Raw genomic sequence first — 22439 nt, 5'->3', positions numbered from 1 at the left:
CAGCACGCACGCCCTGACACCTAACCCCCCACCTCACCCTGCCCCCAAAATGATTGGCACACAAATAGGTTGGTTAGCCCATGTTATACTGCAAACTACAACTTGAAGGATAATCAATAGGCCTTTAAAGATAATCAAAGGGCCTTTAAAGACGATGAAATAGGCCTTTAAAATGTTTAAAAAGCCTATTAATTTACTTTCGAGGCATGGTTTACAACATCACAGGGGCCAACTTACTTTTTGCTGTGTCAATCATTTTGTGGGCAGGGTGTGCCCCCCTAAAAAGTGCGCTCTTGTCTCAGATAAAACCGATTTCCATTTCCATCGCCCACCAGATCCCATATTTCCCAGCCTCTGATATATAAATAAAAGTAAAAAAGAGAGAGAAGAAAAAAGAAACAAGAAACCCCAAACGCTATGTTTCCAGCGCTGCTCTCTTCAGGGACACACTATTACACACACCCCACTACCATAAAACTACCCTTTCAAACACCAGCTACTACTCCTTTCCTACCAACAAACCCCTTACTCTCTCTCCTTATGACCGAGCATCCCCAGGCGCAGCCCCCCTCGGCGCAGCAGCAGCAGGGGCACCCGCACCAGCCCTCGGGCCCCCAGCCATGCCCTCGACCCTCTTGTTCATCATCGACCTCGAAACAAAGCTCACGCCCAACATCATAACCCAGCTCGGCACAGCATTCAACCCCCAGAAAAACCACCCCAGCGGCACCGCGAGGCCATTCTTGGCAAAAAACCCATCAATAGGGTGAAAGTAGCTGTCGCTCTCCACCTTGGTCCACTCCTCCTTGGGAGCCACATACGCGTCGACAATGTCCTGCGAGGTCACAGTCGTCGTATTGAGGCGCTTGACGTACAGCCCTGTCTCGGTAGGGGCAGGGAGAATCTCAAACAGCCAGATCACGCCCGTGGAGGCAGACCAAGAGTTGCAGAGGACAGGCTCGTCGTCGCAGTTCACACTGGCAAGGTGGAGATTATCGGGGGTTGGTTTGAGAGAGGCGAGTTTGAGTGCCGATTGGGAAAAGGCCGTGTCGAGTTTGTCGCAGCGGCCTGGAAATTTCATAGGGGTCAGTTGACTGTAGTTTGGGGACAGAGAGTGAAAAAGGGGCGCATTACCAAAGCAAGTCTTGTTCCCGCCCGTGATGAGCACCAGCCACTCCTCGGGAATGGTAGCCTCGGCGTGGACGGGAGCGTAAAGCGTGTCCTTCCAGTTGGCCAGAGTCAAGGTGTCGATCTTCTTGGGTTCTACCGTCTTGCTCTTGGGCTTGGGGATGGGTACTTGGACGTTGTCGGCCGCTTCGGGGATGCCCGCGCTGCCGGAGAAGCTGGAGAGGAAGTTTTGGAATTTGGCTTTGTATTGCTCAAAGGGGGACTCGGCGGCGGCGGCGGAGAGGGGGCCGAGGGCCGCGAGGGCCGCGGTTGCTGTTGAGAAGCGCATTGTTTGTGATGTGTATTTGTGTGTGTGTGTGGGTGGATTACCAATAGTCGTCTCGGTGAATCAAAAACGATGACTGCAACAGTGTCGCCAGAAATGATGGAAGCAGAAGTGTGGCCCTTTCTTGACAGCTGTCCACGAGAGAAGATGGCGCAAAAAGTCTGAGAAAGATGATGGGAGGGAAAGGTGAGGTGTGGAGGAGGAGGAGGAGGAGGAGGAGCCAGGAATGAGGGGTGGTCTGACGTGCAGAGAGGAGAAGATGGAGAAAACAAGCAGCGGCCTGGCAAAAGTCACACCTTCTTCTCGACGGAAAACAAGAAGAACTCGTCGCAAATGGGGATCGCGAAAAGATGGAGATGTGGTGAAACTACCCTTGTTCCGGTCTGGTCCCCTGATGGACGCGTGCCCTGTCTAGTCTAGCCTCGCTTGTTTAATATTACGAATGTTGGGATATCTTCACTGTGACCCTGAACAGAGTTGTTGGTAAAAAGGTGTCATGACCAGTTAAGCCTGTTTCGGTTAGAGATAGGAGAGCAACTTGTCTCGCGACGGTCCGCCAGCTTGGGGTAAACAGCTGTCCGCCGGGCAACAAAGTGCATGGGGCAATAGAACTCCAGCCACACATGGCACGGACAGGGGGGGCTGCGCGGTGGGGTCGAGATTTGGTACAGTCGCGTCACAAGCTGTGGCTGTTGCGCTTCGAGGGGCTTGAAGAATCAACGTAGCACAGCAAATCCGTTTGCAAACACCAGCAAACAGGCATTGAGCCGGCGCTTGGGTATTTTCCATCATTATGGTGTGTATTGTTTTTTTCAGTGTCAAAGTCAATTGCTAATTCCCAGAATAGGCGCCGGACGAACCAAATCAAAAGCGCAAGCGCGGTCGCCTAGCAGGCGCGTCGAACCCCGACGAGGACGTGTCCCTACGTGGAGGAGAAGCTGTTTTGCAGGCCAATCGTAATGACAACGCCGAGGTTCGAACGACAACAAAAAGACGAGGCAGACCGCAAAAGAGCGATGATTCATCACCCGAAGAGCCTGCGCCAGAGCCATCACCAGCGCCAGAGGGGGCACCAAAACGAAAGGGTAGACCAAAGAAAAATGCTGAAACGGCGGGGGTGGGTGAAGGCTCAATAGCCGAAGAACAATCGACTCCGCCGACAGATACTTTGGAAGCAGCACCAAAGAGGAGAGGTCGGCCAGCGAGAGCCCAAGAAGTTGAGCCGGAAACCGAGGAAACTGCGACCCAGACTGAAGAAATCTCGAGTATGGAGCCGAAGAAACGGGGGCGGAAAGCTCGATCAGGACGGGCTGAGGAAGTGGTAGACGAGGCGAGCACGGAGGTCGATGAATCAGCAGCAACAGCACCAAAGAGACGAGGGCGCCCCGGTCGGACAAAAGAGGCCGAACCAGGTCAGGAATCCCTCGTTGAAGAGGCTGAAGCGTCAACAGCAACAGAGCCCAAGAGAAGAGGGCGTCCAGCACGAACTCAAGAGATCAAGCAACCAGCAGGAGAGACAAGTGTTGTTGCGGAGGCCGAGGAAACATCACACCCGGCACGCAAGAGAAGAGGGCGACCTGCTCGATCTGAACTAGAAGCAGATCCAACCACCGAGGAGGCGGAAGAATCAACAGAAATAGCACCCAAGAGACGAGGACGGCCGGCACGGGCACAGGAGGCTGAACATGAGGAAGAAGCGACGGTTGAGGAGGTAGAAGAGCCGGCAGAGAAAGCGCCCAAGAAAAGAGGACGCAAAGCAAAAGCCCCGGAATCCGAAAAGGAACCCGAACAAGCAGCAGCGGCGGCACCCGAAGAGGCGCCAAATACCGGGCGAAAGAGAGGACGTCCAGCAAAGAATCATGATGTCGAATCAGAGGAGCCAGAGCCTACTGAGACCAGGCCACGAAAGAGAGCCAAAGCAGCTGGAAATGCTGAGGAGCAGGAACAGCAAGAAGAGCCAAAAGCAAGGGGCCGGCCTGGCAAGAACCAAGCTCCCGCATCTCAGGAAGATACAGAAATGAGAGATGCAGAGCCAGCAGAGACCGACGGCAGACAACGCAGGAAAGGTCGAGGCTCCAACGAGGACGAGTCTCGCGAAGAGGCTGCCGCAGAGCCTGAGTCTCAACAAAAGGGTAAAAGCGCCAAGAACGCTTCGAAATCCAGGGGCAGACCCGGTCGCGTGGTTGGACAAGAGGAAGAAGACGCCCAAGACGAAAGCCAGCCCTCTGCTCGCCAACGAGGCAGAGGCAGAAAAAGCGCCGAAACCGCTGCTGAGCCATCCCCTCAGCCCTCGGAGCCGCAGAAGCGATCCAAGAAAGGACCTAGAGCGACCCTAGTTGAAATTTCCGTCTCTGAAGCTCAAAACCAAACCACCAACCATAAGCCCTCCAAAAAGAAGGACCGTCCTCAACCTCAACCCCAACCCCAACCCGAGACCGAACAAGAAGAAGAAGAAGAAGAAGAAGAACAAGAACAAGAACCCACCGACCCCCTATCCTCAGCCCCATACCGGCACCTCGCCCCCAAAACCCTCCACATCCCCCGTTCCACCATCCGCTCGAAATGGACACCCCTAGACCAACCCGCCATCTCAACAGTCGACAGCCTCATCCTCGACTCGTACATCCCCATCCTTGAGTCGATCGGAGGTAACAACACGGCGAGGTACACCGCCTCGCAAACGATCCTCCGGACTTTTGCTGGTAGACTGCATTCTAAACTGGTAAAAGGGATCCCTTTTCCTCCGGCGACGATCGGGACGAAGACGACAAAGGGGGTGGCGATTTCTGCGCAGGAGGCAGAGGTTAATTTTGAAAAGGTGATTGATGCGAGCAGGCATTTGGAGAGGCAGCTGGAGCCGTTGGTGCATAGCGTTGAGGTTTTGAGACGGGAGAAGGAGAGAGAGGAGGCGGGGTTGGAGAGGGATTATAGGGATCTGAGGCGGTTGGAGGAGAATGCGAGGGCGCAGGCTAGGGGGTGGAGGGAGAGAGGGAGGAGGGATCATGTGCTTGCTCCTGGGCGGAGGGAACGGGCTGCCAGTCGGGGTGGGGAGAAGGGGTTGGAGGTTGTGAAGAGGGAAAGGGTGGAGGTGAAGGGGAGAGTCTTTGAGGGGATTGAGGAGGGGGAGGAGGAGGTGATCGGGTTGGCGAGGCAGATTGGGAGTCATATGGAGAGTTTGAGGGGGAATTTGGGGCAGATTGAGGGGGTCGTGCCGGCTATACAGAAGTCGAAGGCGGTGCTGCAGGGGTTGCTTGGGAGGTATTTGAGTGAGGGGGAGTATGAAGGGGTTGTGCTTGGGTAAAAGGAGTGTGTGTGTGTGTGTGGGAAAGGAGTTGAATTGTTGGGTTTGTCAGGGCTCTTGTAAGGGATAGGATTATGATTATGAAAGGACGATACCCCGGTGTATAGCTACAGACGTGGATACCATGCATGGCGTGCTAGAAATGAAATATTGCAGTCAATCCACTTTGATGCATGAGACTCTGCGCAAGTAGTTCAACTGAACGGAACCTCAGTGTGGAATACACAACTCAAGACCACACATCTCTCGTGAAGAATAACACAAAAACAACAAAGCTTTTATTTATAACTCCACAATCCCACCCCTACATCCGTCTACCTCTCCTCAACCCTGTTCAACACCGCCACCCCCTCAACGTGAGCCGTCTGCGGAAAAAAGTCAAACCCCCTCAAGCTCTCAATCTCATACCTCGTCTTTTTCCTCTCTGTCCCGTCCGTCTCCTCCGTATCATCAACAACCCCCTCCACCTCCCCCCTAACCAAAACCCCCACATCCCTCGCCTGCGTGTGCACATTACAGCTCACATAAACAACCCTCCTCGGCCCAAACCTCAGCAGCTGGCTCAAAAAGCTAGCGTCACACCCCTTCCTCGGCGGATCCAGCACCACAACCGTCTCGTCCGGGTTATACCCCTCCACACTCTTGAACAGCTCCGGCGCGTCGGCAGCAATGAATTTGCACTGCCCCTCGTCCAGATTGTTCAACTTTGCATTCTTCCTAGCATAAGCGATCGAGCCCTCGGCAATGTCAATCCCGATGCTCCCCCCCGGAAACAAAGCTGATTGCGTGATGGTGAAAAGCCCCGAGCCCGAGTAGGCGTCAATGAGGTACTTTATCCCCTCTTTATTGGCAGGAGGCAAAATGTGATCCCTAATGTACTGCGTAAAGGGCGACAAGATGGAATTGTTGTTCTGAAAAAACGAACCGGCCGGGTTGGTGAAGATGAAGTCGTCAACGTGCTCGGTGCTCGTGGCGTTGTTGTCCGTGATGTGAGTCTTGTAGTCGGTGTACCCCGGCGTCCGGACAACGACCGCATCGGAGGGAATGTCAGAGGGCGCTTCACCCCCGGCGGGAACTCGGATCGTGTTTTCCCGCAGGAGAATCGTGGCGCCGTTGGAGTATTTCGAGAACTCGGTCTTCATCCGCTCACGCTCGGCCGTGAGACCCTTCCTCACGGCGGGGGTGGCGATGGGGCAGTCTTCAATGTCCATTACCTTGCGGGCTGACTTGGGGGTGAAGCCTATCGGTGGGCAAGACTCGAGATGCTTCTTCGGGCCGCGGCGGGGGTTGTTCCAGGGCCCGTCGAAGTGAGGGGTGAGCTTGGTGCGGTAGTTATACTGCAGAGGGGAGCCGATGGTGTCCAAAATCTCGGGGACGAGCTCGGGGGTGAGTTGGGAGAAGTTCTTGTAGGCCTTGACGACAGTCTCCCTCTTGATCCGGAGCTGTTCGGCGTAGTCGAGCATTTGGAACTGGCAGCCGGAGCACTTGGAGAAGTACTTGCACTGGATGCGGCTGTCGTCGCGGAGGGGAGAGGGGTCAACCACAGAAATGAAGTCGGCGACGGTGTGGGTTTCTTCGTGGCGGTAGGCCTTGACCGTGACCATATCTCCCGGAACGGCGAACGGGACGACATAGATGCGATCAGAGCCCTTCATCTTTGCCAGGCCGTCACCGGTGGAAGACAACGCCACAACTTCGACAAGAACCTCGCTCCCCTGCTCTGGCAAAATTTCCTCCTCGGCGGAAGCTTCTTCACCCTCAGCACCCTCGGCGGCCTCGTTCCTGCTCTTGGCCATCAGAGCCTCAATATCAAGCCGGAGGACCTCATCGTGTCCACCCTCGGCAGGCGGCTTCGCCTTCTTTCCCTTCTTCTTGAACTTGCCACCACGTCCACCCTTTCCACCGCCGCCTTGGCCGTTCGGAAATGGTCTCTTTCCTGTCTGCTGCTTCTGTTGCTGATGTTGGAGCTTGTAGCTGTCGATCTGCTGGACTCCTTCACCACCCCCAGCCGCGGCAGGTGCCGACGTGGAAGCCATTTTGACACTGGTCGAGGTTGTGAAGCAGAATCTGGTTGAATATGATTGGCTGCTATAGCGCAGCGAGGCTGAAGTTTTGGAAAAAGTGCCGAGAGAAGGTCCCTTCGAAAAAACTCTGATGGCGCCAAATCGCATGAGATTTTTGTGTGCTGCTGGTTTGGCGATAAATCCGAGCCCCGGTTGATCTTTTGCGATGGGTTCGTCTGAATTTGCATGTACCTGCAGAAGGCAGGATTGTGATTTGTGGTCGAGGCAAGTTTCCTCTTCGAGTTTGGATATGAGTTTGAGATGAGAAATGCAGAGTTTACCTACCAGTCAGTGGTTGAAACCTGGGTGCGCACGGACCATTCCTGATCTAGATGTCACCCCTGATCCCTTCATTCACTGCAATCAATGTCCCAAGGATGAGATGTGAACAAAATCAATCATAATAAAGCCCCCCTTTCAACACCATATCCCCTTCAGCCCATCCCACCATTAATGACTTCAGGAAAAAAGGGTATCCATGTATTCTATTGTCGCAAGCAAAATTAAGCCCCCTACACCTTCCTCTTCTCCGTCGTGACCTTCAACTCGTTCAGGCCGATAACAGGCTCCATCTCCCTCACCCACCTCCTCACAAACTCCTCCTCGGTAAACCTCTTTGCACTCTCCCTCGCCCGCAGCCTCACCTCCAACGGGTTCTCCAAGCTCAACGCCTTTTCAAACCCCTCAGCAAACTCGCTCGGAGTCGTAGCATGGAAGCCTGTCACCACATCATCAGCACCACTCTTCCCGTGTGTCGCCCTGTTGCACTTACCAGTAAACCCCCCCTCGACGTCCACAACAATATCCATCTTCGGCCCCCCGCTATCATGCACCACGCTCACCAACCCAGCAGCCTGGTACTCCACCACCCCGATGCCAAAGTGCTCATTCCACATCCCGTTCACGCCCACGCTTGCCCTCCTCAGCCACTCCAAGATCTCAGGCCAGCTCGCATCCAGATGAAACTCCACCCTGGCCTTGATGTGCAGCTCGTTCACCAGCAACCGGAGCTGATACACCCTCTTGGAGTCGTGATCATCCCTTACACTGCCCACCAACACCAGCTTTGCCTCCTTGGCCGCCGGGCTCTTGCTCGTCTTGACAAACTCGGCAAAGGCCTGGAGGATAAGCTGGTGGTTCTTTTCTGGTCGGAACTGCGCAATGTATAGCAGCACCTTTTCCCTCTTCTTTTCGCTTTGAGGGGAGACTTCGACTTCTTGCTCGAGTTCACTGACGGCCACCGGAGGATACACCACAGCAATTGGCCTGTTAGATCTTCTCAAGGGACCCCATAGTTTCTGAATGTGACCCATAGTCCAGGTAGAGTTGGTCATAACCACGTCTGCAGAAGCCCCAACATGGGAATAGACCTTGGCGAATAGCTTCCAGTACAGCTTCTTGGCCTTGCCACGAGTGCCGGTGCCCTGGCCGGCGTGGACCCCCTGAGAGCCAACGGTGGAGGTGGGATCAAGAGATTCGAGCATGTCGGTAGAAATGGTGGGATAATGCACGTATGCGGCCGTGGGAATTTCGGGAAACAAAAACTTGGAGAGCCCAAGCGCAAAGGCGTAGCCCATGGTGTCAACAAAAATGTCGGGAACCAAAAGACTGAAGGCATCCCAGGCCACGATGAGGGAACCAAAAGACTGGCCGGCAAGAGTGAAGCGCGGCCATGTGGAGGCGAGGACCCAATGGCGGGTGGTGAGGTAGAGAAAATTGACGGTGGGAGGGTGGAGGTGAATGTTGAAGCGGTTCTGACCAGGTTAGCAACGACGGCAGCAGATGTAGAAGCCAAAGGTGGCATACCTCGACTCTAGACAGGATGGCGTCCTTGTTCACATCATGGTCCCCAGTGTAAACTATACACTTTGCTTTTGGCCAGCGCTGCTGTGTCGCACGGATGGCCGCCCACAGAACTCTCTCTCCACCACCTCCAGCATTACTTGAGGCCTCATTAGCCATATCCTCCCCAGTCTGCGTGGTGCAGGGAAGAAGTAGACCTACCAAAAAGGGTGAAAGAAGCCCACGACACCATCCCAGTCCGCCTCACCCTTGCCCCCATTCCCCGACGTCCCATCAGTGTATGTGTCCACCTCCTCCCACTCCTCATCCTTCCCACTGCTGCTACTGCTACCGCTGCTCCTCCGGCCTTCCCGCCACTTCTTTTCGTCCTGCTCAGTGAGCTCGAGGATATGCGACAACCGACCATCCGTCTTCTTGCGAAGGTACAACCCCAGCAAAGCTCCCACGGCGCGGAACAGCAACGGGCCCGCGAGGGCGAGGATGGGAATGAGACATAGCGCGGGAACGACGGCGAGAGAAGAGATACTTGACGGCATTCCGGAAGACTTTGACTTTCTCTTTCATGTGCTGACGGCGTGTGAGGGGCTCGCTCGGCTCGTCGGGGACAGGATCGTGGGAAAGGGGAAGAGGCACAGCTGTTTCAGAGGCCGAAGTGGCACGCCGACCACCGGGAGGAGGAGGAGGAGGAGGGAGGTCCGGGAGGGAAGCTCTGAGCTTGGAGCGCGCTATGCTTTCAACTGTCGATGGGCAAACAACGGGCAAGCCAGTTGTTGGATGGAGGTTTGAGGGAACAAAATGAAGTATCAGGTGGGTGTGGATAAGTAGATATGAAGGTCCTAGGAGGCCGGCAACAGAGTCGAAAGGATAGAATGTCAATGTAGAGCTCAAGTCACGAGCGTGTACAGAGACGGGAGGTGGAAGAAGGTTTACGCAGTAAGCTGCAAGCTGGTCAGAGCAATGGATGAAGGCATGGATGGCGCTTGACGTACGATGCAGCTTCCCTGTCACGCCCCACGTTCCCGTGCAGCTACCAGAAGCACGGGCCAGATTTAGTGGCTTACAGGGCTCCCCTGCCCCCCTTCTAGCGGGTGAGATGCCAAGAAACAGTCGGGTCTCGCTACAGGACCTTTCTGGTCGACATTTCTCAGCTCACCCTTCCCACTTTACACACACCTAGCTAGATACCCCACGCTCACCATGGCCCATGCCATGAGAGCAATTGGCCGTCTACGGGCCGTCCGGAGCTCAGGGGCTCTGTCCATTTCCCCATCAACTATCCGCGCCTTCAGCTTAGCTACTCACAACAGAGCCTCCCACCCGGCCTTCACCTCACCTGCCTCATCCACACCTCTCAGACCAGGAACTAGACTATTACAGCACAAACTCAACAGTCAACCCCAAGCCAGGTCCTTCTCCCTCATTAACGCCTTCGACACAGCCATATACAACGCCCAAGAGTACCTCCTCTTCCTCCACACCTCCCTCAACATCCCATGGTACCTCACCATCCCCCTCTTCGCCATCTCCCTTAACATGGTCCTCCGCCTCCCCACACGCCTCTACGTCCAGAGCACCTTCCACAGACAAGCCAAGCTGCGCCATCTCTCCGAGATCTTCGCCGTCCAAGAAGTCCAAAGGCAGACGGCTCAACAAAAAGGGAAAGCCAGCAAGATGGACCATCTCCTCCAGAAGCTCCCCGTGCTTCATACCAAAGCCAACAACAAATTCAGAAAGCGGTGGAAGCTCCAATCCTGGCGCATCATTGCAGCCCAGCTCGCAACTTTTCCCGTGTGGCTCTTGGGCATCGAGGCGATCAGATGGCAGAGCACCGCCACGGGGGGTCTGCTGGGGTCGATACTGAACTGGTTTCGTGAGAAACCGGTCACAGCAAAGGCTGCCGATCCTGTCGAGCTGGCTAATTCGGCCATCAAGACCACCCTACCACCACCACCCTTAGATAACTCCCTCACCGAAGCCATCTCATCATCCGCCCAGGACATCGCCACCACCACAGCAACAACAACAACAACAACAACCCAACCAGCAATGGAGGGCATCCTCTGGATCCCAGACTTTGCCCTCTCCGATCCCTACCACATCCTCCCCTTGACCCTCTCGGCCGTCCTCGTCGCCAACGCGATCCCCAAGGACAAGACAAAACTTGCCAGGATGTTTGGTAAAGCCCCAGTCGTGAACCCGGACGAGAAGCTCACCGGGAAAGAGGAGTTCCGCCGGAGGCTGATGCTCACGGGAGCGAGGCTGAACTTTTGGTTCTCGGTCCTTGTCGGGCCGTTGACGATTGGGTTGCCGGCCGCGATGCACCTTTACTGGATCACGTCCAGCTTGGGTAATTGGATGGCGAAGAGGCTGCTTGATTTGGTCTGGCCGGTGGAGAAGCCAAAGGAGCTGATGAGGATGAGGCTGGAGCCGTATTTCATTTATCCCATGCCGGTGGAGAAGAAGAAGTCGGTGGTCGAGGTGGTGAAGACGGCCGAGACAACTACCAGGCCACCGGTGGTGACGTCGAAAAGAGCGGCGACGGCGGCTACGGTGGTCAAGAATGATGCGGAGGTGCCGCCGCAGACGAAACCGGCCCCGGCGAAGCCAGTGTCTCGGTTTTCTGCCGTTCGAGGGGTCGAGAAGGAGAAGAAGGGGAAATAAAGGGTAGACGTGATATGACTGTAAATTCTGCACTGTATATATAGAGGAAAGCGAGTCTTGGAGGACAAAAAGCTCGCAGGCTACTCGCGCAAGGCCAAAACTCCAAAGCGCCGGAACAAAATGTACAAAACAAAGAATCGCGCCCTCCAAACCCTGAACCATCATAGAGACAAAAAAAATCCATGTGTCATCCATCTCGTAAACTCCTGACTGGACCTCTCCTCGCGTCTAACCCAAAAACACAGCCAACAAAACCACCGTCAGGATCACCACCAAAATCAGCAACAAGCAACAAGCCTTGCTCCTCGCATTCTTCTGATATCTCGCCGCGCTCCTCAGCTCCCTGTCCGCCCCCCTCGTGTCATCCCTCACATTCTCGACATTATTCACAATCGTGTCCAACGTCTCGCCCTGCTCATTCACAATCTGCGCCACCTGCTGAAAAAGCACATTCAAATCCCCCACACCCTGCTCAATATTCCTGATTTCCTCCTCCCGTTCCAGAATGAGCGCCTCCTGAAAGTCAACCTCGTCTTGTGGTGCCAGGCGGGCGAGTTCTTGTTCTTGAAGAAGGAGTTGCTGTTGTGACCCGGGGGAGGACGACAAGACCTGGGGTTGGTGGGAAGGTGACGTGGCCGGGAGGGCGGACTGAAGCACGGAAACAGAAGCTTTTTGTTTTTCCAACGCGGTCCGCTGGAGGGATTGGAATTCTGTTAAAGAGGTGGTGAAGTCACGGGAGAGTTTCTGCTGGTGGTATTTTTGGGTTGGTGTGACGTCTTCGTCCCACGTCTGGATTTTCTTGACGCCTTCGCCGACTGATTTGAAGAGATCGCGGGATTCTTCGATTAGTTCGTGGACTCGCTCGCGGACTCGGGGGGTGTCGCGGCGGGTGCCGAGGTGGGAGATCTCCCCCGACAGGCGCTGGTTGTTGCCGTTGAGCTTGAAGAGGTTGGTGGTGAGGGATTGGTAGAGCCGGGTGAAGTCGGGGTCGTCGGTGTAGGACCCCCCGGCGATGGAGGAGCGAGCGGGGGGTTGGTTGTTGTTGTAGTTGCGGCCGGAGCGGCCTTGCTCGGCGGCGGAGAGGCGGTCGAAGGACATTTTTTTTGTTGGTTGTTGAAAACAGTACGGGAGGGAAAAGAGACGGAAGAAAAGAGCGACGGCGGGGGGATAAATGATTGCGCAAGCGTGTTATTATCAATGACTTCCAATGGAGTTTGGTTGGAGATGGAGGTTGGTTTGTGGTTCACAGTTGCCTGTAACCCAGCGCACTGGTCAGCTCAGCGGATCGGGTCCCTTGTCAAACGACGTAATTCTAGAGTTAGGCCAATCAGACGAGGTTATCTAGACATGGTGTGGGGCAGAGCTTGACGCGTTCTTGGGGTCCTTCCAGTGGACAGTGCGCTGTGCTGGCTGCTGCTTGGGTGGAGAGCGGGAAAAGGCTTGGTATTTTTTATTTACAAAGGACCCCCCAATGGAAAGCAGAGAGTAGCAGAATACAGAACAGACAGACAGACAGACATTAATACCCAACAGCGATAAACGACGACACCGTTTTTGCACCACCACCGTCAAGCACACAAATCTTGGATCTGACTGCGAATTTTCCAAGATGGCGGGTGCCACGGCTGCGAAAGTGAGGGTGCTGCCGTACAAGGATTTCCTCCAACCCGCGCTGCAGCGGAGGTTTGCGACGAGCGGGTTGGTGATCTTGGTGGTTGCCTACTTGGAGGCCCTGCTTCTGGCCAGTTGGGATTCATGTTGGTTCTGTCTTGTATGGGGGAATCAGACATCAGCTAACATAAGAACACAAACAGTCCTCTGGGCGTGGTTCCCCCTTGGCCCAGCCGGCATTCGAACATTCTTCTTCTTCCTCTGTGGCGTTCTCATCATCACCCTTCGGATCGCCCAACACCACCCCGGTGTCCGCACCACGAGCTCTCCCTTTGCCACCTTCCTCGACAGCCTCCGGTCCTTCAACACGCTCGAGACGATTCTCACGTATGCGTTTTCAGCGTGGGCCTTTAGTCAAGTCTACCTGTGGTGTCTGTCTGAGGACGCAGGGCTGGAGTACATCTCTTACTACCACGCCGATCGCGCGAGATTGAACGAGAAGGCCGTTTTCTTGACCACACACTGCGTGTTGGTGGGAGTATGGCACGGTCTCAGACACCTGTTTAGCGACGTCGACCGGTTGCACTACGGCATCGCGAAGCCTCCACCCCAGGACGCGGACAAGATGGCGGACAAGAAGGCCAATGCCGATGATGGAGACTTTAACACGCAGCTCCAGAAGCTGGCGCAAAAGTTGCCCGAGATTGTCGTCTTCACCTTGACGCAGGCCTTGACGTCCACCACGGCCACCATGATCACGTACTCGGTTTTCTTGCGGGGGTTTGTCTGGAGGTTTACCATGTCGCTCTTTCGGCCCGTCTACAACCTCCCCAAGACCAACATGACGCCCATGACGCTTCCGTTTTCGTTGACCATCATCCTGCGGTGCTTGTGGACCAGCGTGCTGCTCACGTTTGTGTGGACGCTTGGCAATGAAGCCTTTTCGCTGTTCATGGTCAAGAACCCGCTTAAGAACAACAAGCCGCTCACCTCGGAGTCGAGGGACCCTAACGGCAGTCTTCTGAACGGGTTGAAGGCTAAGAAGCTGTCTATTCAGGTATGGCCCCCTTTCTACAATCAGGAATGAAACTAACAAAACCAGTGCTTTGCCATGTGGGAACTAGCCTACATCGCCCGCGACTTCCCCGACCGCCGCAAGGCCATCTACGAGGACATTGACCGCAAGAACGGGCCCATGTGGTCCCAGATCTACAAGATCTGCATCGACGTCCTCAAGCAGATTGAAACAAGAATCGACAACTACGAAAAGTACGGCAAACCCACCGTCCCGGATCCGACGTTGGATCTCAACCGAAACAGGGCCCCTGAAAAGAAACGTCTCAGTGAAACGGTCCCCAGAGACGAGGAGGTCTTTCAGCCTTCTCCCCAGAGAAGGGGCTACCGGCAGGCGATCGAGCGGACGGTGGGGAAAATTGCTACCGATCCGGGGCAGCCGTCGCAGCTTAGTCCGCGGGCGAGGAAAATCGCCGAGTTTGCCAAGGAGGAGCTGATCAAGGCCCAGAAGCAGGCCACGGGGACGGACGACACGGAGGGTTTGGCCAAGGACTTTGCGACCAAGTTTGTAGAGAGCCCGTTTGGTTGGCCGTTTAGACAGACGTACCGCAGAGGGGTGGCAAAGGTGCTGCTGGGGGAGCCGTTTGGGGAGGTGAGCCTGTATGCGAACGCTGCTTTTGCGCTTAGTGGGCTGGCGGTGAGGAGTTTGCAGGAGGACAAGTATGGGTATGTGCAGAGGGATGTGGCGGGGTTGGTGAGGACCTTGACAGGGTTGGTGAGGAAGGTGGAGGGTTTCAGGGAGGGGGTGGTGGTTAGCTGGACGGATGTGGAGGGGCGGAGGGAGTCGAGGGAGGTGGAGGAGATATTGGAGGGGTTGAGGTGGAGTTTGAGGGGGGTGGTGGATGGGTTTGGGGATTATGCTAGAGATGTTGGGTTGAGTTTGGGGGATTTGAGGTTGGCGAGGGAGGCGGCCGGGGTGAAGAAGGCTGTCAGGGAGGAGGAGGAGAAGGAGGTGAAGGGGAGGCGGTTGAGGTTGGCTGGGGGGGAGACGGCGGCGGCGGGGGTGAAGATTACGGAGGAGGAGGTGATGGGGAGGCGGTTGAGGTAGGAGGGGATGAGGGGGTGTACATATGGTTTAGACTTGGGTGCGGGATTATGGTCGTAAGGCTGTGTAAAATTATGGGTTTTGATATTCGGTTTGGTGTTTTGGTGGGTTTGGTGACAGCGATAAGAATGATATCCAGCGTTGGACCACTTCTCATGCTGAACCAAGTTATCATGGGCAAGATAGAGTTGCAAACATGAAAACCGCCTGATACTTGTACGACAAAGAAGCAAGAGCACTGTAAGACTGAATCTTGATAACACTTACCGGCTGGAAACACCTCCACTTTTGCCTGCCAAGTCGGTTAGGGGCAACTGTTTTGGTTTCTTCTCGTGCTGAGCAACAATCAACGCTGACAGTTTGGAGCTTTGGGCTTGTGAACCAACAGGGTGTGATTTCCTTCGCCGCAGGTGTACACCTGAGTTCCACTTCAATGACAAAGGAAAAGATGGTTGGGTTTGTTTGGTTGTGTGTGTGTAGAAGAAAGAAGACGTGGCATCACATCTGATTCTACATCTTATACAGTTCAAAGCCAACTTTATACTCAGCAGGTACGAGCCATCATCATCTACCTTATCGTCCCCAACCAACCTCATCCGTGTTTTTCTATTACGATTAACGTTCTTACAACTTCCCTCGTTACATGTACAGCAACCTATCCCTTTCCAGCCCCCATTCCATAACCATCATTCCCAATTCCTCACATCCCCGTGTCATGAAGTGAGCAGAGAGCTACTCCTCGCACCAATCCAACGTCTCGGTAACAGTCACAGTCCTCCTAGGCACAGTACTAACACCACCCGTAACCCCAAAGCACAAGCACCCCGTCCTGAACTCGTCGGGCCCGCTCCCGCAGTTCCCACCAACCCAGGATGGAATCCTGGTCGGTGTTATCGTTGCCTGTCTCGCCATCACCTCATTCCTTTTTTCAATTTCCTCCAGTTCATCTCGTCTCAGGAGTCTAGCGCCGGGTGTTGGCTCGACTGTTTTTGTTATTGTCCTAGGTTGGGATTTGTAATCAGTGGGATGTGGAATGGAAACGGGCGAGGGGGACGGGACATACGTCGCTGCTGGGGTGACGGTTGTGAGAAGAAAAGACCGACAATCGGCTGAGCGTTGGGTTAGGGGGGGGAGGTGGGCTCCTGTGCCTGTTACTGCGCGGTTGCAGTTGTTGCCGTGGCAGGAGGCGCGGTGGAGGAGGGGGTAGAAGTGCCCCCCGGGGTTGAAGAGGGCTGTCGCTGCTGGTAATGGGAGGAGTAATAGAGGGAGGAGTTTCATTTTGGATGGGGTTATACACCTAGACAAAGAGGTGGTGGGAGAGAGGTTGGATGGGGTTAAGGAGAGGCAGGGGATGGGTATATGAATGGGGAGGGTTTTGCTTGTGCCTTTTGGTGACATCGATAGGTAATTACACTTGATGGAAGTCGGGGGCTTGCACCCGCATGGAATACTGTACGTGTTGGTGATGCCCGCCGCTGGCAAGGGGAGATCAAATCTCGATGAGTGCTGTGCCTCTCTCTCGCCCCTGGTCTGATGTTGATGGTTCCCGTCCGGTGAGGTCCGGGAGGATAGAAGAAAATCATCGATTCACTTGCAACGTCGACGTGATCAACAAAGAAAACAGGTTGGAATTTTGAATCTCAAAATACACATCAACCAATGTGACTGGTTGTGTTTTGGTACTTTCGCGATAGCTTCACCCACCACCACCACCACGGACCACCCTTCCAAACCAACCCAACCCAAGCCAAGCCAAGCCAAGCCCACACTCAACCAAAAAACCCAAGCTTCCAACCGCGCCGCAGTTACTTTTCCCATTCCTACCATCCAAACCAACTTGGCCCCCATTCACGCAAAGGCCCCCCTCCCATCTATGTACAGTGAGCGCATCACGATGGGTGTTTTCGAAGCTAACCCAATTCCACCTCCGGACGACTTTTGTACACACCCACCTAATCAACAAATCCTTTTCAACCGCCGGTATTGATTGACCCTATATTCAAACACCCTATATCTACCGGTATGAACCTCGTCGCGGCAGGATATAATAAATCATGTATGTATGTACTCTGTAAAACAAGATCCAATTCGGAAAACTATCCGGCCAACCACCCCCCCAGGGGTCCTCGGGTCTCTCTTGCCGAATGTATGTATGTATGTATGTATGTATGTATGTATGTACCTAATGTTGCGCAGCCAGGGGCGGCCGGGGCGGGCAGGGCAGGGCAGGGCAGCGGGTAAGGTGGAACCAAAACCAAAACCAAAACCAAAACCAAAACTTTCTATCACCTTTTGTCACTCATCCGAAAAGAAAAAGGGAAGGAGGCCGGGCAGTAGGTAGCTGTGACGGTGAGGGTGGGGAGGGAGCGCGTGTGAAGGAATACCAGTATGCCCAGTGACGCCACAGTATGTTTTTCTCGGAGCCTGGTTCCGAGAGCTTTCCTGGGCGAAGCTTGCGAGTATGGTGTCTGCCCAGGTTTCAAAATCCTGGGGGAAACGGTGAGTAAGGCGGATGAACAGTGAGCTGGATAGGTAGGTATCTCGAGCAGTCTGTGTAGGTAGTGGCGATGCAGATTTGAGCCCTTTTGCTCTACCTGGTGTCTGTCTAAACTTCGTCTCTTTCTGATATTATTGTCGGTGACGAACGAGGCTTCATCGCAAGTAGACAACCCATATCGTTCTAGACCCCCATCTATCGGACGCCAGCATGAATGCGAAATGCATATCGACCAATCCGTAAATCCAAACCGTTCTGTTCCTTCCATATACCTACCACATGTCCCTTGTTACCATCTGTTGTTGACAACATTGGCAACTTCACAGCCATCTCAACACACACAACCACAACATGTGAAGTTTACTATGGTCCGCAAAAAAACAAAGAGGCTCAACTGCCGTCCTCAATTCCCGCGCAAAAATCAAGCTTTGGGTAGCGAGGCGGGATTATACAGGATAAATTGCACACACTTGATCGATCACCCCCTTGCCCTGCCAACCTTCAGAAACAAGCGAGCCGTGTCTAAATCCCCCGCGCTAATGAGATATACAGGTACCTACATAGTGTATGATCCATCTTGACAGGGCGGAAGAGCAACTAACGTTGCATATCCGCTACCGAAAAAGTTCACGAACTGTGGGGCGGGGGAGAAAAGCATTAATACTGCGTAGAGACAAAAAACACCCAGCCGGTTAAAAATAGCATGTATGTAGTATTTGTATGTTGATGGTCGTCGTATTCGGGTTTGAGGTGGAAGATGTGATGGCTGTTGTCAACGAAGGTAAAGTAGGTAAAGTAGGTATAGTATATACTAGAAGGTATTTGAAAGCAATAATGCACTTGGGAGACTGAACTCAAGCCACCCAGAAAAAGACGTCATCGCAGGTTTAAAAGCAACCTGCTAGTGTATATATCTTTCCTTGCCATTCCTGCCTTGTATAACCAGTTGTGTTCTTGTCCGAGGTGAAAAGGGAACCCGAAAACGCCAGTACCCCCAGTGCAACGAAAACGCCATGAATCCATACTCGGGTATGATATGCAGAAACGACTGTCCTTTACCGCCACCTACCGCCCATTTCCAGCAACAGAAATAACGAAACCCCCTCCTCTCAGTTGTTGCGTCACGAAACAAATCTACCTGCCGCCACCGGGCTGATCCTTGGGGTATGGTCTTGGAACATAGCCCGGGTCGACCGGACTACTCATATCCCATTCCACCTCGCCTAGCCCGGCTGCTGTTTGTCCAGCCTGTTGGTCTCTTCGTCCATAGTATCCATGTATATCAGTTCCCTCTTCGTCGAGCGGGCTCAGTCCTAGCCCTTGCGCCCCACCTTGTGGCACCCCCTGTTGCCCATCACTCATGTTGCTGTCGCTCCGTTGTCTGGAGTGGTGCATAGGATGATTCCGATATTGTCCCCTCGCGCTAGTATTGCTGCTTGACCTGCTCCTCACTCCGTGCTGGCCGGGTAGTTCCGCAGCAAATCCGCCAGACGCGGCGAGCTCAGGGATGATATGAGGAGAAGCACCACCGCGGTCAGAGCCGCCGTCGGCTGAGAGCTCCGAGGCGTCGGATTGGTTGCGATTGTGTGAATAAGGCGTGTACTGCGTATATTGGTAGTTGCTGTAGGCGTCCCCTTGAGAACCACTGCTTTGCCGGATAGGTGCCGGCCTCATGGGTTGGTTATTCTGAACACCTGCGCCTGGGGGCACATTGCCACTGTCGAACCATCCAGGGTCGGGCTCCGGACTGGCATGGCGGGAGCGGTTGGGTTCATCGTAGGTGGGGAACATGTTGGGAGAGGGTGTGAAGCCTCCTGCGGGGTTGGATTCGGACCGTCCGCGGTTGTTGCTGTTGGGGTCATAGAAAGGTGCAGGCGTGCCAGCTGCAGAGGTGTTGCTTTGTATAAGTGAATCAATACCAATGTCGTCTTCATAGGGAGGGTTGTAGTGGAGCTGGCCACCATCCACTTCCATCTGATGGACTTGCGATGCAGTTTTGGAATGCGACTTTGGCATGTCTGATCCCCCCTTCTTTGACTCGACGATCTCATCACGGACCTTGTTCACACGTCGGATGATGAAGAATGCGGCGGCAACAACGACGACAAGCAAGATCACTATTCCGGCCACAATACCACCGATGGCCCCTCCGCTGAGCCCACCGCCACTCGCCGGCTCGGTTGGCTGAATCGCCGCAATCTTGGGGACCGAGGTTGGGATGAACTTGACCACTGTCTTGGCATTTTCCGAGGCAGGCACACCTACCGGAGCTGATGGTGTGGCAGTACTGGTGATAGTCGCAGTCGTGAGGAGGACTGATCCGCTGGAAGTCGATGTAAATGTTCGGACGACAGTCGTACCGTACGGTTCGGTCTTGTAACAGCCATTGATTGCACATGCGTAGCCTTCTTTGCAACACCCAAAACTGGCACTTGCTGGGCACAAGGTGTAGCTTGCTGGACAGTTGGTCTCTTGAGCGCTGGCGTCAGCAGGTGGCTCGCATTTTCTTTCTCCGCAGATATATCCAACTGGACAGCATCCCCCAACTATCATACCATGTTAGCATTACACCCCCTGAGCTTCACTGGCGCCGGTTTATTACTCACGTGCAGAATCAGCACACACAAAATAATTTGCCTTCCCACATGCCGTCGTGGGCCCAGCTGTAGTCGCATAACACGAGTCAAATGCACACGCATATCGATCTGGACAGCAGCCGCCATTCATCTCCGGGGGGCACATATGGTGTTCTGTGGCGCAAGTCGCACCCTCCAGCCTCCGTAACACATCGCCTCGCACCACCGGTGGGGGTGTAATTTGGGCCTTTGGAACCCTGTGAACGACATCGGCATCCCTCCTCTGCTGTTGCAATTGTTGGATCTGCTGCAGTGGGTTTCTCCCCATGTGTGACGCTGAGACCAGAACATCCTGCCCCAGCAGCGCCGAAAAGGTCAGTACCACACAAGAGGTGCACTCCCAAAGGCCTTGGCCGCGCATCGTGGCGCCTTTTCAACTACTTCCCTTCACAATCCTTGTGACTCTATGGCCCGGGTGTCTTTGAATTGATTGTTATTCCGGCCCGCTGCTGACTGCTGCTTGCTGCTGGCTGCTGGCTGCTTTGCTGTGCTGTGTAGCCGACCCGTATGTTTCAACCAATTGGTTTCAGGCCGGGGTAATTTAAATGGCGCCGTCAGGATGCTTCTTGTGTGAGTGTAACGCGAGTCTTCGAGAAGGATTATGCCGTCTCAAAAGGCACGCTTGTCGCCGTCTGGTCGGAGGGTTCTGGTCACCGTGTCGCAAAAAAACGATCCAAATCTCAGATTTGGGTTGGGGGTGTTTGGGAGTGATCTAGATGTGATTGGGAATCGGGCAGGCAGCTGCTTTTGTTCCTTGAGGGGGCTGAGCTGAGTGTACGGACAGGTGCAGGGCGCCACTATCGGGACCTAGAGCTTGGGGCCGGGGGGTGGTTTACGACATCTCTCACAGGGGGAGGGGGAAAACGTGGGATGCAGTAGGGCTGAGAAGGAGACGGCGAGGAACATCAAGGTAACCTTTGCTTGTCACGCTGACTGCTGCTGTCTGACTTGTCTGACGGGATAGTGTTTATTGGGTTGCAACTTGTTCGTATGTAAAGGGACCAAGAGCAAATGGCCGCGGACAGGACGATGGGCCCAGACCTCTGGGTAGGATCGCCATGAGTGTCAGGGGGGGTCATCGCTCTCAATCTGATGGCGACACGACGAGCAGATATCGCAGGAGCCCCTCTTTTCACTCTCTTCCGCGTCTTCCATGAGCCCAACACAGAGCCTGTGCCCCCAACGACGAGCAAACTTTCGTCTTGCCATTGATCGCGGGGATTCCATTGGCCTGATAGTAAGGCCGACTACGGCCCCCATCCGGGTCGAGGGAGCTTGAGGGAAGAAGAGAGAGGGAAGGGTGTGGCATCTTTTGCAATGGTAGGGTTGCGATATGCTGCTGATTCCGCAAGACGACTGCGCCGATGCGACCGGGTCAGCACGAGGCAACCAATAGTCCGTCGCCATGGCTGGGCCGTGTGCGGTCCAACTGCAGAACACACCCGCTGCCCATGTAGGCTCGAGGCGGGGTAATCGGTATGCCCTCGACGGATGAACAGGACCTATAAATGGCCAGCCTTCAGACCTCGAGACCTCCCAGAAGCATGAGGGCGGCTGCCTCTGCTGCTCTGGAAATCCTGGCACTTGACCGAGTCTTCTCGGCAGGCCCTAGGTCTTTTGTGTCATGGAGAGGCTGGTCTGGCGACGAGGTCACCAGAAAAGGCGGCTTCTCCGAGCAGTTCTCCACTGGCGGTATGCGGGCATGGACAATATCGCAACGCTGTGAGGATAGTAAGCGCTTATCTGGAATATTCCTTCGTAATTTTTTTACCTTGGCTTCGTCGTTAGCAGGCTGTCCTTCCTATTTGATTTTGAACGGCATTCTTGGTGGGGCGGTGCCGCATCCCAGAAGATCCCAACAGCTGGCTGGTGACTCTGTTTCACGAGTGCGCGTGTGGTTTAGTCGTCTGCAAGCCTCCTCTTGGACTGACCAGGAAGGATGAGGTTGAAGCGGAACCCGGGGAATTTCGTGGCACCTTGTGCAGGTCGGCAGCCAGCCGTCATTCCCAACGGCCAGCTGTTGATCTTCTCTGAGCCAATGGGAGGGGCTTTCTTTTACATGACCTTTTGCGGAGTGAGAGCTCGGGCCACACAGCACATCACTCATCCCCTCATCCCTCTCACCCACACACAATTATTTCGATCTCTGAAGTAACAAGTCAACGAACCTGTCATTACGCAGTTTTCTGTTCAAAAATCCGATATTCACAATGCAGGCAGCCAGGCACCGACTTACATCTTTGCGGGAAGACGTCCAGGGCTGAAAAGTGCATATTGCTTGGTCACATCTCTGCT

At 54.5% G+C, this 22439-nt stretch overlaps 9 protein-coding genes across 9 annotated transcripts; 3 read left to right on the top strand and 6 right to left on the bottom strand.

Moving 5' to 3' along the window:
* Positions 1-132: 132 nt before the first annotated feature.
* QC763_309260 (uncharacterized protein) lies at positions 133-2210 on the bottom strand. Its single transcript, XM_062911377.1, has 2 exons — positions 1135-2210; positions 133-1068 (listed from the first exon to the last, which is right to left on the bottom strand). Exons 1-2 carry the CDS (start codon positions 1454-1456, stop codon positions 539-541), a joined length of 852 nt encoding a protein of 283 aa, XP_062767404.1. The 5' UTR covers positions 1457-2210; the 3' UTR covers positions 133-538.
* Positions 2147-4754, top strand: QC763_309250 (uncharacterized protein; the record flags this gene model as incomplete). The annotated part of the gene is made up of 2 exons (XM_062911376.1): positions 2147-2249; positions 2301-4754. The coding sequence occupies exons 1-2, from the start codon at positions 2247-2249 to the stop codon at positions 4752-4754; spliced, it is 2457 nt and encodes an 818-aa protein (XP_062767403.1). The 5' UTR covers positions 2147-2246.
* A 314-nt stretch (positions 4755-5068) lies between these two features.
* On the bottom strand, positions 5069-6925 carry TRM2 (tRNA(m5U54)methyltransferase; the record flags this gene model as incomplete). Its single annotated transcript, XM_062911375.1, has 1 exon — positions 5069-6925. One exon carries the CDS (start codon positions 6923-6925, stop codon positions 5069-5071), a length of 1857 nt encoding a protein of 618 aa, XP_062767402.1.
* A 404-nt stretch (positions 6926-7329) lies between these two features.
* ALG11 (asparagine-linked glycosylation protein) lies at positions 7330-9156 on the bottom strand (the record flags this gene model as incomplete). The annotated part of the gene is made up of 4 exons (XM_062911374.1): positions 7330-7535; positions 7590-8571; positions 8624-8759; positions 8822-9156. The coding sequence occupies 4 exons, from the start codon at positions 9154-9156 to the stop codon at positions 7330-7332; spliced, it is 1659 nt and encodes a 552-aa protein (XP_062767401.1).
* A 661-nt stretch (positions 9157-9817) lies between these two features.
* QC763_309220 (uncharacterized protein) lies at positions 9818-11281 on the top strand (the record flags this gene model as incomplete). Its single annotated transcript, XM_062911373.1, has 1 exon — positions 9818-11281. The coding sequence occupies one exon, from the start codon at positions 9818-9820 to the stop codon at positions 11279-11281; it is 1464 nt and encodes a 487-aa protein (XP_062767400.1).
* Positions 11282-11509: 228 nt separating this feature from the next.
* Positions 11510-12379, bottom strand: PEP12 (SNAP receptor; the record flags this gene model as incomplete). The annotated part of the gene is made up of 1 exon (XM_062911372.1): positions 11510-12379. The coding sequence occupies one exon, from the start codon at positions 12377-12379 to the stop codon at positions 11510-11512; it is 870 nt and encodes a 289-aa protein (XP_062767399.1).
* Positions 12380-12621: 242 nt separating this feature from the next.
* On the top strand, positions 12622-16053 carry QC763_309200 (uncharacterized protein). The gene is made up of 4 exons (XM_062911371.1): positions 12622-13038; positions 13096-13949; positions 13995-15562; positions 15663-16053. Exons 1-3 carry the CDS (start codon positions 12891-12893, stop codon positions 15012-15014), a joined length of 2022 nt encoding a protein of 673 aa, XP_062767398.1. The 5' UTR covers positions 12622-12890; the 3' UTR covers positions 15015-15562; positions 15663-16053.
* On the bottom strand, positions 15537-16463 carry QC763_309190 (uncharacterized protein). The gene is made up of 2 exons (XM_062911370.1): positions 16075-16463; positions 15537-16011 (listed from the first exon to the last, which is right to left on the bottom strand). Exons 1-2 carry the CDS (start codon positions 16407-16409, stop codon positions 15744-15746), a joined length of 603 nt encoding a protein of 200 aa, XP_062767397.1. The 5' UTR covers positions 16410-16463; the 3' UTR covers positions 15537-15743.
* A 1656-nt stretch (positions 16464-18119) lies between these two features.
* QC763_309180 (uncharacterized protein) lies at positions 18120-22270 on the bottom strand. Its single transcript, XM_062911369.1, has 3 exons — positions 21916-22270; positions 20115-21864; positions 18120-20054 (listed from the first exon to the last, which is right to left on the bottom strand). The coding sequence occupies exons 2-3, from the start codon at positions 20503-20505 to the stop codon at positions 18643-18645; spliced, it is 1803 nt and encodes a 600-aa protein (XP_062767396.1). The 5' UTR covers positions 20506-21864; positions 21916-22270; the 3' UTR covers positions 18120-18642.
* Positions 22271-22439: the final 169 nt, after the last annotated feature.

Source organism: Podospora pseudopauciseta, chromosome 3, assembly GCF_035222475.1.
Source record: "Podospora pseudopauciseta strain CBS 411.78 chromosome 3, whole genome shotgun sequence".
NCBI lineage: Eukaryota > Fungi > Ascomycota > Sordariomycetes > Sordariales > Podosporaceae > Podospora > Podospora pseudopauciseta.
This window is presented reverse-complemented; position numbering and strand designations above follow the sequence as displayed.